The following is a 14,107-nucleotide window of genomic DNA, read 5'->3' as shown; positions in this document are numbered from 1 at the left end:
GGCCTTAGCCCAGGGGGAGTTTGTTTATTTAAAGAAAAATAATTAAGTTCAAACATCCCTACCAAGCCACAGCTAGTGTGGTCATGCTGGAGTTAGTGAGTTCATTGATTCTGGTGGTCATGGTACTAAAGATAACAGATAAGTTTGAAGTAGGTAAACTTTTATTGAAATTACTTGGAACTGCTTAACATAATTCCAAACAGAAATCCCTAAAGGAGTGGGAGAAAGGGAGTGCCATTTATTTTGCTAGTTGTTGTTGTTTCTTAATGGGACTCATTTAATTCTAGTCTTTCACCACTCCTTTCTAAAGTTATGGTACAGATAATTTTAAAACAACCACCAAACACCTTGTGGTAGTTACATTGTCATTAATTTTTTTCAAGTTGTGACCATAAGAATCTTTTTAAAGAGACAATATAGCTCAGATGTTTAGACGCAAAGATCTGAAAATTGATGACATTTGTATTTCAAATACTTATCTCCTCCAAAATTTATGATTTATCCTTACATATTCTCTGCTGAATAAGGAAAACCAAGAGAGATTTTGGACTTGCCTAGGGTACCAGGACAGATCTTGATGAGATGACTTAAAAAAGCCAAGGTCTAAAGGAAGTGGCAGAGGAATAAGGCCAAGAGAGACCAGGCAGAGAGTAGAACAAGTCTTGAGGCCCTGAAATGAACATATGCTTGATGTGTTTAAGGGAAAGAAAGAGGTCACTGAACAGAGTGAACGTGGGGGAGAGTGGTAGAGAATGAGGTCAGAGCCCTTTGTAGAGACTTTGGTTTTTAGATTGAGTGAGATGGGACTCCATTGGAGGGTTAAAACGGGAATGACATGATCTGACTTTCCTTTGGAAAGGACTAGTCTGGCTGCCTTGTTGAGGTGAGCAAGGAGAGAGTCTGTTTTTTCAAGAGGGAAGAATAGCAAGTAGGTCTTCGATACTTTGGGCTCAGGGTGGATGAAGTAGTTGGCCAAGTTGATGCTCTGCCTGTATTGTACACACCCTTGTACATAAACCCATCTTTTTCATTGTCATTTAACAATATTTTATAGATGTATTCCTCAAATAAAAATTTCTAGCATCTGTTTCAAAGTAAGGATCACAGTTTAAAATGGCACCCTTTCGGCTGAGTGGATCCTGAGAGAAAATTCACCTTGTGATCGTGGGCAGGTTGTAGAACAGAAAGAATTGCACAAATGGCTATGTTGAGAAAGTGACCCTCTTTTAGGGTTTGGCACATGATGCCTATGACAGAAGTCATTCAAAACAGGCAGAAAAGAGGCATGGAAAAATTATTCCGTAGTACCTATGTTCATATAGTTGTGGGAAGATGACAGGTGTTCCTGTTTGTCTAATGGCTTCCATTTTTTCGTGAAATACAAAGCAAGAATATCAATTTAGAATTAGGAAGACTGCAGGTAGTGGAGGTTTTAGGAAGAAGGAGGTATGAAAGATAATTGTCACAAGCCAGAGAAATGAGGTAGGATTGCCAGGAAGTATGAATGTTGAAGGCCTGTATGAAGTTTGTTGTCATGAATATAAGAACCAGTTAGCCCATTTGTATGTTTTTTCTTAAGCATTGCTATTTCTATTGTTTTCTATTCCTGTCTCATTAGTTGTTAGCTATCATTGATCACTGTGATAATTAGAAAATTAGTTTATTGTGTTGAATTAATTTATTGTGTTTAGGGCTCTTCCATTTTCTTTTTCCATCATACTTATTTTTTCCTCTTCGATCTGTAAATAGTACTCTTAGGAACTGCATAGTCCTGCTGGGTCAAAGGAAACCTTGGTGGCATAGTGGTTAAGTGCTACGGCTGCTAACCAAAAGGTCGGCAGTTTGAATCCTCCAGGCACTTTTTGGAAACTCTGTGGGGCAATTCCACTCTGTCCTATAGGGTCGCTGTGAGTCAGAATCGACTTGATGGCAGTGGGTTTGGTTTTGGTTTTGGTACTGGGTCAAAGGCATTGAGCATTGAAGAGGCTGGGTAAGCAGTACATGGAACTTACTGCATGATTCTGTTCCTGTGGACCAATAGCCTATATTCTAACCCTACCAACCCACTCTCAGTTCCATTAATGCTGTGTTTTGTGTTTTTTTTTTTAAGAAGATTACTCAAGACCTGTTTTAGTAGTTGTTTCTTTGGTTACTAAAATTTAGAGAGTTGTCCTGAAAGATTTTGTTTTTTTATTGTAATATATTCAAGAGTAACATTCTTAATAACTGCATCTTTATTTCAGAAATGACCGTAAAGAAGTAGACGCTCAGATGCAAAAGTGATGAAACAGACAATTTGTCATAAAGTAAAATGCAGCTGTGGCTTTTCAACCAGATTAGTAAGTGTGGCCAAATCTTATTTGTTTTACTTTATAGTTATCTACCATGAAAATTAATAAAAAAGAATGAGTGTTTAAGAAGTGTCAACTTGTGTTTTTACTTTTACTTTGGCTGATAGTACAAATTCTAGCTTATAACTAGAAAATGCATGCCTGTGGCGTACCTTTTTGAGAATCATAAACATAATTATAGAATCACAATTTTAGAGGAAATATATGAAAAAGTCATTATAATACCACTCTCCAGATACGTGGGAGAAAGATGTGGCAGTCTTGCTTCTGTAAAGATTACAGCATTGGAAACCCTACTCTGTTCTGTAGGGTCGCTGAGTTGAAATCAGCTCTGGTCGTGTTGTTTTTTTTTTTAATCCAAACACAGCTACTCTTAGAATTTTTGCATATTTGTTTTTCCTTCCTTTTAGTCTTTTCTCCATACAATTAAAAACAATAATTTTGATCTTGGTGTTGTAAAGAGTGTTCTTCTCACATATCTTTTAAAATTAAACTTGTTTCAGATATTTCTCCCTGAGATTAAAATGTACCTTTCAGTATGGGATTTCTTTTTGAGGTGATGAAAATGGCTGGAATTAGATAGTGGTGATGGTTGGACAACTCTGTGACTGTAGTAGAACCACTGAATTTTATACTTTAAAAAAGTGAATATAGTATTTGAATTATATCTCAAAAAATCATAGTATCAACTCTTAGAGAAAGTAAAACCCAATAAAGTTCTGATGTTTTAGAATATGAATATATGCCAAATATTTTGTACCTAGCAAAAATGATTTGGTGTTTAATTTTTTAATAATAAGTATTTTATCAAAGTAATAAAGTACTTTTGTTATTAGAGATTTACTGTCTCTTAAGCTTTGGTAATATCAAATGTAATATTCTTTATATACTATGTTGACATTTTGTTTTTTAAAATATTTATTAGCTAAATCTGTGTGATAGTTCTTTTCCACCTTGAAAAATGCAGAGTTTAGATGAAAATGTAATGTATAACTTCATTTTCAAGAGACTAGATGTTTTTAAACTAATGTTTAAACTTTTCTACCCGAAAATTTTTTAGGAACAAAATTGCATCTGTTTTTCTCAGAAGAGAATTCCACAAGGTAAGAATTGCTGATATAGTAATATAGAAAGTACAGTGCATACAGGCTTAAGTTTTCTTTATATATTTTATCCTTTTCCCTACATTTATTCATCTTAAATCTTTCCTTGATTATTACAACATTATTTTCCAAAAAAAGTTATTTTCTTCCACTAGGGTTTATTCACTTTTCACCTAGTGGACGTTACCTAGATGACTTTGGGGTGTAGAGTTCATAAAAGCTCTCATATTAGCTTTAAATTAAAAGAGATTATTTTTTAGCTTGGCATCCACCTATGGAAATTGTTTAACTCCTATATGTAGTTAAAAAAATAGAGTGCTTTGTATCAAGTAGCTAATACAAGATTGAGTAACATCTATTTAAAAAAAAAAATACGAATTGCCGCCTTAAAATGGATTTTAAATTATCATTCATCTATTATTATGCTGTTTAGACTTAAGAAGGATGAATTGTTCAATGAGTAGATTTTTAAATCCCCGTATTGATGTGTTTACCTTATGCCAGGGACTTAAAATCAGTGCTTGGCAGCCTTGAGAAGCTACTTCAGTTAAATTTTCTCAGGAACTTTTTGGTACAGGTAGTAGTGATCACTGCTGATTAATTGAATCTGTGAACTGGAAATGCTTATAAAGCAAATCATTCAGATCAGTAATTCTGTTTCCTCATTTATACTCCTTTTTTTCAGTATCCTATGTCTTGAGAGGAATATGTACTCTCAAATCTTTTCCACTTGTTTTTGAAACTGCTGTAGATTTGGTTAAGCAGGTCAGTTTTTATACTGGTCACTGAAAAAGAAGTGTCAAAATAAAAGGATCCACTAGCTCAAGAGGAAAAGGGAAAATGAAATCACCAGTATTTTTCCTTTCCGTGTTTCCAGGGGTTAGGAAGGAGGTCCTGAAACCCTCCCTAGTTTCTTTAATTTTTGAGTATTTTATATTGCATATTACATTCATTATTTTCACTTAATTATGTTAACAGATGGCAGAAATCGGATAAATAGTATTCCCATTTTACAAATGAGGAAACCAGTATGTAGTACTGAATTTGCTCTTGGTTCTTTTATTAATCTATATTGCCACCCTATCAGCTAATATTTTGCTGTGTATGAAAGATGTAATTACTAGGATAGTCTTAACATGAAAAAAAATGTTTCTAACTATATTTTTAACTCATAGCCTAAGAAGTTTTAAAAGCACATATACATCCTCCTCACTTGTCAACATGGTTAGGTTCCAAAGACTAGGTCGTTATGTGAAAATCTTCATTAAACGAAAGTGGAGGATGACCACATCAGATCACAGAATGGAGGATGACAACATCATTACATAACTGCCAAATCATATTACATAACTTCCAAACTACATCATACATAACTGCTAAATTACATCATTACAAAACAGCCAAACCACTGAGAATCATGGGCCAGCTAAGTTGACACATAACCGTCAACCAGTGTTACTCTTGCCTTGTACCTGGGTATTTGTTTACTACCAGATGTATATTGTTAATGTGTAAAATAGCCAGATAATAGATATTTTACTATTATTGTAAATGCAAAATATCAGACAACATGATAGTTGATAAGTGAGGGGTGGGTGTAAAAGAAAAAGAAAACCAATGAATAATGTAGGTAGTCACTTAACCTTAAGATTTACTAAAGCAGCATTCGTTAAATTAATATGGATTCAGTCCACCTCTCTTGTATAGAAAATTATTTGATAAATATTTCTAATTTGGAAGGACTGTCAAAAACTTACGCATTTTTTTGTTTTGAACTGACTGTTTACTTCTCTTGCAAGTTTGGTGTCTTATTTTGATGGATGGAAGTTTTGAATCCCTTTGTGGATATGGAATGAGAAATTTAATATCACACATTTCAGAAAATGTAGTTCCCCTCCCCTCAAGTTATTTGTTTGTAGTGTGAAAAATCAGGTAAACTAGATTGTAAACCTGTATCTCCTGAGAGGCTTAATTTGGTTCAGGGCCAGGTCTGGTGGTACGGACATAGATGGATTGGTTTTGAGTAATCCAGTGCTACCCTAGCACATTTTAGATTTGAAGGGTCCTCTGATGTACTGACCATTTGGTATTTAATACCTAGCTTACATTTGAACCTGTGGAAAGATTATTAGAGATTTCACATATAGGTGATGGAATAAAGGAATGCAGATTGGCTGATAGTCTATTAAATAGTCTAGAGTTAGAGCTCTTTAAAGTTGAGCAGTTTTTTTTGTTCAGAAATAGGCTATGGTATTAAAAAGACATAAGTCTTCTGATTCTAATCTCTTATTGTGTGTTAAGTCTTCAGATATTACAGCTAAATTTAAGTAAAGTTGAACTTTCAAAAATGTAGATAGGTTTATAAAAGAGTGCAGTTATTTCAGATACCTTTTTGTTTATGTTCCACTCTTCCTCAGAGATCCATATGAGCTGTCTTGATTTTATTCTTTCAATCCACTTGCTTTAAAATTTAAAAACAAAATAAAACTCAGAATAGTTTGAAATTCGACACAAATTGCTGCCATAGAACAAAAGTGCTGATCAAGTTAAATCAACGCCCGTAATGTGTATTGAAAGGAAAACCTCTCCTCTCCCCTCCGCACCCCCAATTTGAAGAATAAGCATTTTCATTGCCAAGAAGGGCTGACTTTAAATGGACTAGCTGTCCATATTAGGAGCATAGCGTTGCTAAGGTGACCATGGCTGTTTGGAGAAGAATGCAGCTGAGAGGGCAAGTTCTTGATGTGTGAGCTGAGGGAAGGAATGTGGTGTGATTGTGCATCATTCCTCCTAATCACATGTTCATGAAGTGCTGTGTGGGCAGCATATACAAACTACAAGTCTAAGCGCAGGAGCTTGTGTGTGGTTAAAATCGTTTTGTTTTTAGTGAGCCAGAAGCGTACAGTTCAAATGGAAAATGTTTACCTTATATGTATGTGTGAGTTTTGGGTGGAAGGGAAGGTGTTTTCATGGTGGGTGAAACGGGAATGAATTTCTTTTGCTTGATGGACACTTACTTTCATGGTGTAAAAAAGAATGTTTATCAAGGGATAAATGTTGTCTTTCCAACTCATCCCTTTCAGTCATATATACAGTGTTAATAGCTCCCCAAGTGAATAATTTGTTCCTTGTAAATATGCCTATTTCTCTGGCACTTTTAATTTCAGAGTTACTTTATTAAGTCCTAAAAATATGTTGTCTGCTTGCTCCATTTTTTCTTTTCTTTTTTTTTTTTTTTTTTAAAGAAGCTCTTATGCTTTCCAAGGAAGATCTTAATGGTGGCTTGCATGTTGCTATCGTGCTGGAAGCTATGCTACTGGTATTTCAAATACCAGCAGGGTCACCCATGGTGGAAAGGATTCAATAGAGCTTCGAGACTAAGACAGACTAGGAAGGCAGGCCTGGTGATCTGCTTCTGAAAATGAGCCAGTGAAAACCCTATGGATCACAGCAGAATGTTGTCCAGTATAGCGCTGGTGGATGAGCCCTCTAAGTTGGAAGGCACTCAGAATACCCAGGGGCTACGACAGTGGACTTGAGCATATTAAGGATGGTGAAGATCTCACAGGACCGGGCAATGTTTTGTTCTGTTGTACATGGGGTAGCCATGAGTTGGAGCCTACTTGACAGCAGCTAACAACAACAACAACAACGTTGACAACCCGGTATAAATATCATTAACCTATTTTTCTTAGGAATCAGGTAGCCTGCTTACATTGACAATGATTGCTATTTAATCGATGATAAAATATGGAGGGAAATTAAAGGATTAAAATAATTTGAACTTTGGCTGAATTCAGGAGTTATTTGGCATGTCTCACATATAGCTTGATAACTTTTGATGGCACCTCCCCGGCAACACAACAAAGTAAAATCAATTTACTGGTACACGTATACCTCACAACAGTCCTTAATTTTAATATAGTTAAATACATGGATTTTTCCCATTATAGTTTATCTTGTTTAAGAAATCTTTTCCTATGCAGAGGTCACATATTCTTCCCTACATTATATACTAAAAGCTATATGGTTTTGCCTTTAACATTTAATTCTCAAATCTCCCTCATAATAGATATTTGTGTAGAGTGAAAGGTAAGGGATATATTATTTCATTTTTTTTTAACATGGATAATTGGTTATCCCAGTACTGTTTATTAATCGACTTTCATTTCCTCATTGATCTGCAAATCTCCTTATATCATAAGTCAAATTTTCATATATGGGTAGGTTTCTGTCTGTATTCTGACTTCTGTATCATTGGTCAGTTTGTCTATCTCTAAGCCGTTTCTGTACTATCTTAGATAGACATCTGCAGATATTCACAGTTTTACTTCTTGTCTTGTTCCTGATCTCAGAGAAAATGCTTTCTAGTTGCAGTATTAAGAATGATGCTTATTCTGGTTTTTTTTTTTTAATGTCCTTTATCAAGATAAGGACGTTTCATTCTATTTCTACGTTGCTAAGAGTTTTGTTTGATGTTTTTAAATCACGAATGGATGTTGAATTGTATCATAAGGTTTTGCTACAGTTCTAGAGATGATCAAATTATTTTCTTAATCTGTTAATGCAGTCAGTTACATTGATTTTCAAATTAGGCTAACCAGACATTACTAGGATAAACCCAACTTAGCCATGATGGATTGTCTTTTTTATAAATCACCAGATTTGGTTTGCTTACATTTTATGTAGGGTTTTTACATCTGTTTTCATGAGTCATATTGTTTTCTTTTCTCATAATGTCCTGGTTGATTTAAAAAAAAAAAAAATTTGTTGTTGAGAGTATACATAGCAAAACATACCAGTTCAACAGTTTCTACGTGTATAATTCAGTGACATTGATTACATTCTTCGAGTTGTGCAACCATTCTTACTCTTTTTCTGAGTTTTTCCTCCCTCATTAACATACACTCACTGCCCACTAATGTTCCTATCTAATCTTGCTGTTGTCAGTTTGATCCCATATAGGTAGATCTTAAAAGAGCACAATGTTCAAGGCAGACACAGTAGCTTTACTAGTTAAGCTAAACTGTTGTTTGGTTTTAAGAAGACTTCAGGGAGTATTTTTGGTTTAAGGTTGAAAGATTATCTCAGAGCAGTAGTTTCAGGAGTTTATCCAGCCTTCTGACTCCAGGAAGATTGGATTCCATGAGAATTTGAAATTCTGTTCTCATTTTCTCCCTTTTGATCAGGATTCTTCTATGGAATCTTTGATCAAAACATTCGGCAGTGGTAGCCAGGCACCATCCAGTTCTTCTGGTCTCATGGCAAAGGAGGCAGTTGTTCATGGAGACAATTAACTACACATTTAATTTCCTCCTTTTTTTCCTGACTCTTCCTCTTCCTCTGTTGCTCCAGGTGAACAGAGACCAACTGTTGTGCCTTGGCTGGCCACTTGGAACCTTTTCAGACCCCAGGCACTACTATATAACAAACTAGAAGGAAGAACAGAAGCACTAAACACCCTATCCTGGTTGGATTTCGATATGAATTAGAAAGCATTTCCTTTTTTACTATTCTCTAGAAGAGTTTAAGATGGTAATTATTTGTTGTTGCTTATTTAGTAGGAGTCACCTATGAGACTATCTGGGCTGTTTTTATTTTTTAGTGGAAAGATTTTAAACTACTGTTCAATTTCTTTAATTCTTATATGTTCAGTTTCTTTTTTTGTGATCAACTGATACATTTTTATTTTTTAAATTGAGATATAATTCACATGCCATAGAATTCATCTCTTTGAAGTGTAGAATTTGGTGGTTTTTAGTAGACTCACAAAGTTTTGCAACCATCATCACTGTCCAATTCCAGAACATTTTCATCGCTCCAGAAAGAAACCTCGTACCTATTAGCAGTCACTTCTCATCTTTGCTTCCCCTCACCTGTCACAACCAGTAACCTACTTGCTGTCTCTATGGGTTTTCCTGTTATGGATATTTCGTGTAAATGGAATCATACAATGTGGACCGATTTGTAGCTGATACCTTTCACTTAGCATGTTTTCCAGGTTCATTCGTGTATCAGTACTTTATTCATTTTTATGGCAGAGTTAATATTCCATTGTATAGGTATACCACATTTTTTTATTCGTCAGTTGATGGACATTTGGTTTGTTTCTATTTTTTGGCTATTATGAATGATGCTGGTATGAACATTTGTTTATTTTTAAGTTGTAAGGGTTCTTTGTATTCTTGATACTAGATCCTTTTCAGGTACATGATTTGCAAATACAGTCTCCCAGTATACATGAGGAAATGCTCATGATCATTACCCAGTAGAGAAATGCAAATCAAAACTACAGTGAGATACCAGCTCACCCCAACAAAGCTAGCATTAATCCAAAAAACACAAAATAACAAATGTTGGAGAAGTTGTGGATAGACTGGAACACTTAAACACTGCTGGTAGGAGTGTAAAATGGTCCAACCACTTTGGAAATCAATTTGGTGCTTCCTTAAAAGGCTAGAAAAAGAAGTGCCATACGATCCCGCAATCCCACTCTTTGGGATATATCCTAGAGAAATAAGAACCATCGCGTGAATAGATATACGCACACCTGTTTTCATTGCAGCACTGTTCACAGGAGCAAAAAGATGGAAACAACCGAGGTGCCCGTCAACAATGGATTGGATGAACAAACGAATGGATAAACATAATGGAATACAATGCAAAGATAAAGAACAACGATGAATCTGCGAAACATCTCACAACATGGATGACTCTGGAAGGCATTATGCTGACTGAAATCAGGCACAAAAGGACAAGTATTATATGAGATCACTATTATAAGAACTCAAGAAAAGGTTTAAACACAGGAGAAAACATTCTTTGATGGTTACGAGGGTGAGAAGAGAGGGAGAGAGGAATTCACTAACTAGATAGCAGACAAGAATTATCTTAGGTGAAGGGAAGGACAACACAATGCAGTGGAAGTCAGCACGACTGGACTAAACTGAAAGCAAAGAAATTTCCTGAACACAACCAAACACTTCGAGGGACAGAGTAACAGGGGCAGGGGTCTGGAAACCATGGTTTCAGGGGGCATCGAGGTCAAATGATGTAACAAAGTTTATTAAGAAAATGTTCTGCACCCAACTTTGGTCAGTGGCATCTGGAGTCTTAAAAGCTTGCAGGAGGCCAACTAAGATGCCTCAGTTGGTCCCAACCCACCTGGAGCAAAGGAGAATGAAGAATATCAAAGACACAAGGAAAATGTTAGCCCAAGAGAGAAAAACAAAACAAAACAAAACAAAAAAAAAAACCAACCCATTGCCATTGAGTAGATTTTGACTTATAGCGACCCTATAGGACTTTTTTTTGGTAGGACAGAGTTGAGCTGCCCTATAGTTTCCAGGGAGCGCCTGGCAGATTCGAACTGCTGACCCTTTGGTTAGCAGCCATAGCACTTAACCACTACGCCACCAGGGTTTCCAAGAGACAGAAAGGACCACATAAACCGGAGACTTCCATCAGGCTGAGACCAGAAGAATTAGATGGTGCCCTGCTACCACCAGTGACCGCCCTGACTGGGGAACACAACAGAGTCCCTGATGGAGCAGGAGAAAAGCATGATGCAGAACTCAAATTCATGTAAAAAGACCAGACTTGGTGGTGTGACTGAGACTAGAGGAACCCTAGAAGACATGGCCCATGGGCTCTCTGTTAACCCAGAATTAAAACCATTCCCTAGGCCAACTCTGCAGACCAAGGTTAGACTGGACTATAAAACATAACATAATACTCGTGAAGAGTGTGCTTCTTAGTTCAAGTGTGTACACAAGACTAAATGGGCAGCTTCTGTCTGGGGGCAGGATGAGAAAGCAGAAAGGGATGGGAGCTGGTTGACTGGACACATGAAACATGGAATGGAAAGGGGGAGTGTGCTGTCACATTATAGGGATTGCAACTAGGGTCACATAAGAATGTGTGTATAAATTCTTGTATGAGAAATTAACTTGAGCAGTAAACTTGCACCTAAAGCACAATAAAAAGGAAAAGTCTCCCAATCTATGGATTACCTTTTCACTTTTTTGATAGTGTTCTTTGAAGCACAAAAATGTTTAATTTTGATGAAGTCCAGTTTATCTATTTTTTCTTTTGTTTCATGTGCTGTTGGTGTCATAACTTTTGCTTAATTCAATGTCATAAAGTTTAACACTTTTCTTCTGAGACTTATTGTTTCAGCTCTTTTGGTCTTTGATCCATTTTTAGTTAATTTTTGTATGTAGTATGAGGTAGAGGGTCCCACTTCATTCTTTTGTATGTACATATCTAGTTGTCCCAGTACTGTTTGTTGAAAGGATTGTTTTTTCTTATTGAGTTGTCTTGGCACCGTTGTCGAAAATCAGTTGACCATAAATGTATGGATTTATTTCGGGACTCTCAATTCTGTTCCCTTGATATGTTGTTCTATCCTTATGTCAGTACCACACATTCTTGATGACTTAGCGTTAAAGGAAGTTTTGAAACTGGGAAGTGTGAGTCCTTTTATTTCTTTTTGAATCTTTTAAATGAATTGTATTGTTCTAAACATTTTTTTCAAAAATTCTGTTTTCAATTTTATTGCCAGAAAATTTGCATAATACCCTCTTATCAAATCTCTGCAGCATCTATGTTCCCTTTTCATTTCTCTTTTTCTCAGTTTTTCCACAAGTTTGTTTTTAATTTTCCTTTGAAAGAATGAGTTTTTGACTCTGTTGATCATCTCTGTTGTAAATGTTTTCTGTCTTTTCAATTTTTGCTTTTTACTATTTCTTTCTGCTTTCTCTGAGATTTTAGTTTATTTTTTTTTAACTTTTAAATTTGGATTCTTATTCTTTAAATTTGCCTCTAAGTGCCATTGTAATTGCTTCTCCACAAGTTTTGATATGTAATGTCTTTGATTTTGTTCATTTTAAAAATTGTTCTTAATTTTCATTAACTTATTTGCTCCATGAATTATTTAGAAATATATACTTAATTTCAAAATATGTAAGATTTTCTAATTTTTTTTGTTATTCATTTTTAACTTGATTTCATTATGGCCAGAGACCATATGGTAATTTTAGAGACTAAAATTACATGGCCTACCATATTGCTAGTTTTTATAAATGTTCCATGTGTATTTGGTAAGAATGTTAATTCTCAATTTGTTAACTACAGTGTTACATATATGTCCATAAGCTTGTTAATTGTTGTATTTAAATCTTTTGTTTGTCTTGGTTTTGTTTTGGACTTCAGTTTGGTTTTATTTTGAGATCTCCATCAGTTACTGAGAAAGACATGTTAAAGTTTCTCATCACAGTAGTGCGTTTGCCAATTTCTCTTTGTAGATGTGTTAATTTTTGCTTTTTAAATTTTGAATCTATTATTAAGTAATACAAATTTGAAGTTGTTTTATCATTCTGTTGAAATTGAGCCTTTTCTCATTATGAATAGGCATTCTTTATCTAAAAACATTTTTAGCTTTAAAGTTTATTTTCTTGGATTAATATAACTACTATAGCTTTCTTTTGGTTACTGAAGTATTTTCCATCCTTTGACTTTTTGGCATCCCTATATTGTTGAGTTTTGTTTTTGTTCAGAATGACAATCTTTAATTTTTAACTGAAAAATTTTAGTCAGTTGTGATTACCGATAGATTTCTTTCTTTCTTTGTGGTTTATTCGCCTCTCTGCCTTCTTTTCTTGCCAGTCTTTTGTATTGAGTTATGTGCAGATGTGTTCATGTGTACATGGTTTTTCTTGTTTCACTATCCCCTCCCCCCAGTCACCTTGGATGTGTGTGCGCTTGTTTATTTTTCTTTATTCTTTTAGTGCTTACTCTAACTAACATGCATACTTAGGAAAAGTCTAAATCAATCAGTATCTTTAACCTATTCTTTAATATTAAAATGTCTTAGTATGCTCTAACTGATCATCCACTTCCCCACCTGTATGCTATTGTCTTTTTTAATTTGTACATAGGTACACATTTTTAGAGAAATTATTATTTTAGGTAATCAATCTTTCTTTGAATTTATTTACATATTTGTCATTTTCTTGGCTCATATTCCTTTTTTTGTATCTGAGACTTCCATGTGAGAGTTTTTTTTTTTTAACCTGAAATATATTCTTTGGTTTTTTTTTTAATGTCCTTTAGTGAAGGTCTTTTGGTGAGAAAAGCCCTGTTTTTTGTTTCTTTGTCTGAAGATGTCTTTATATCATCCCTGTTCTTGAAAGGTAGTTATGCTGTGTGTATAATTCTCATTTTTCTCATCACATTAAAGACATTATTCCAGTCACAACTGCCAGTGTTGCTGTTCAGAAGTCAAATTACTCCTCCTTTGTAAATAATCTTTTATCTGGTTGTTTTAGAGTTGTCCCCCCCCCCCCCCCCGCTTTTGGTATTATGCAGTTTTATTTGCTGTATGTTGAGCTATTCTTTTCTTTCATTTCATTTTGTCTTTTTGTAATCCTACTTGGGATTCTTTGGTCTACCTAGATCTGAGGATGGTGTTTTTGAATAATTATGAAAAATTCTTGCCCATTATCTCTTTGAATAATGCCTCTTTGTTTTTTTCTTCTATAACTCTGACTAGACATATATTAGAGACCTTCCCCATCTGTTTTCCGTGTTTCTCACTCTTGTACATGTTTTTCTGCAATTCAAAAGCTGGCTTGTCATATACATCTTACAGAT

General features: G+C 35.0%; 1 protein-coding gene across 5 annotated transcripts in view; it reads left to right on the top strand.

Annotated features, from left to right (window-relative positions):
* FRS2 (fibroblast growth factor receptor substrate 2) overlaps positions 1-14,107 on the top strand; it is a 119,253-nt gene that overhangs the window by 60,051 nt on the left and 45,095 nt on the right. For 2 of the 5 annotated variants that reach the window (XM_023558788.2, XM_064283890.1), the window contains exons 2-3: positions 2,244-2,339; positions 3,412-3,454. In XM_023558788.2, coding sequence (XP_023414556.1) covers positions 2,283-2,339; positions 3,412-3,454 — 100 coding nt within the window. In that variant the 5' untranslated portion in view covers positions 2,244-2,282. Of the gene's footprint in view, positions 1-2,243; positions 2,340-3,411; positions 3,455-14,107 lie in introns of those variants that run through there. The other 3 variants (XM_023558791.2, XM_003405202.4, XM_064283891.1) reach the window with 2 other exon arrangements.

The sequence above is a fragment of the Loxodonta africana genome, chromosome 4, assembly GCF_030014295.1.
Source record: "Loxodonta africana isolate mLoxAfr1 chromosome 4, mLoxAfr1.hap2, whole genome shotgun sequence".
Classification (NCBI taxonomy): domain Eukaryota; kingdom Metazoa; phylum Chordata; class Mammalia; order Proboscidea; family Elephantidae; genus Loxodonta; species Loxodonta africana.
The sequence above is the reverse complement of the archived record's forward strand: the minus strand, read 5'-3'. Positions and strand labels throughout refer to the sequence as shown.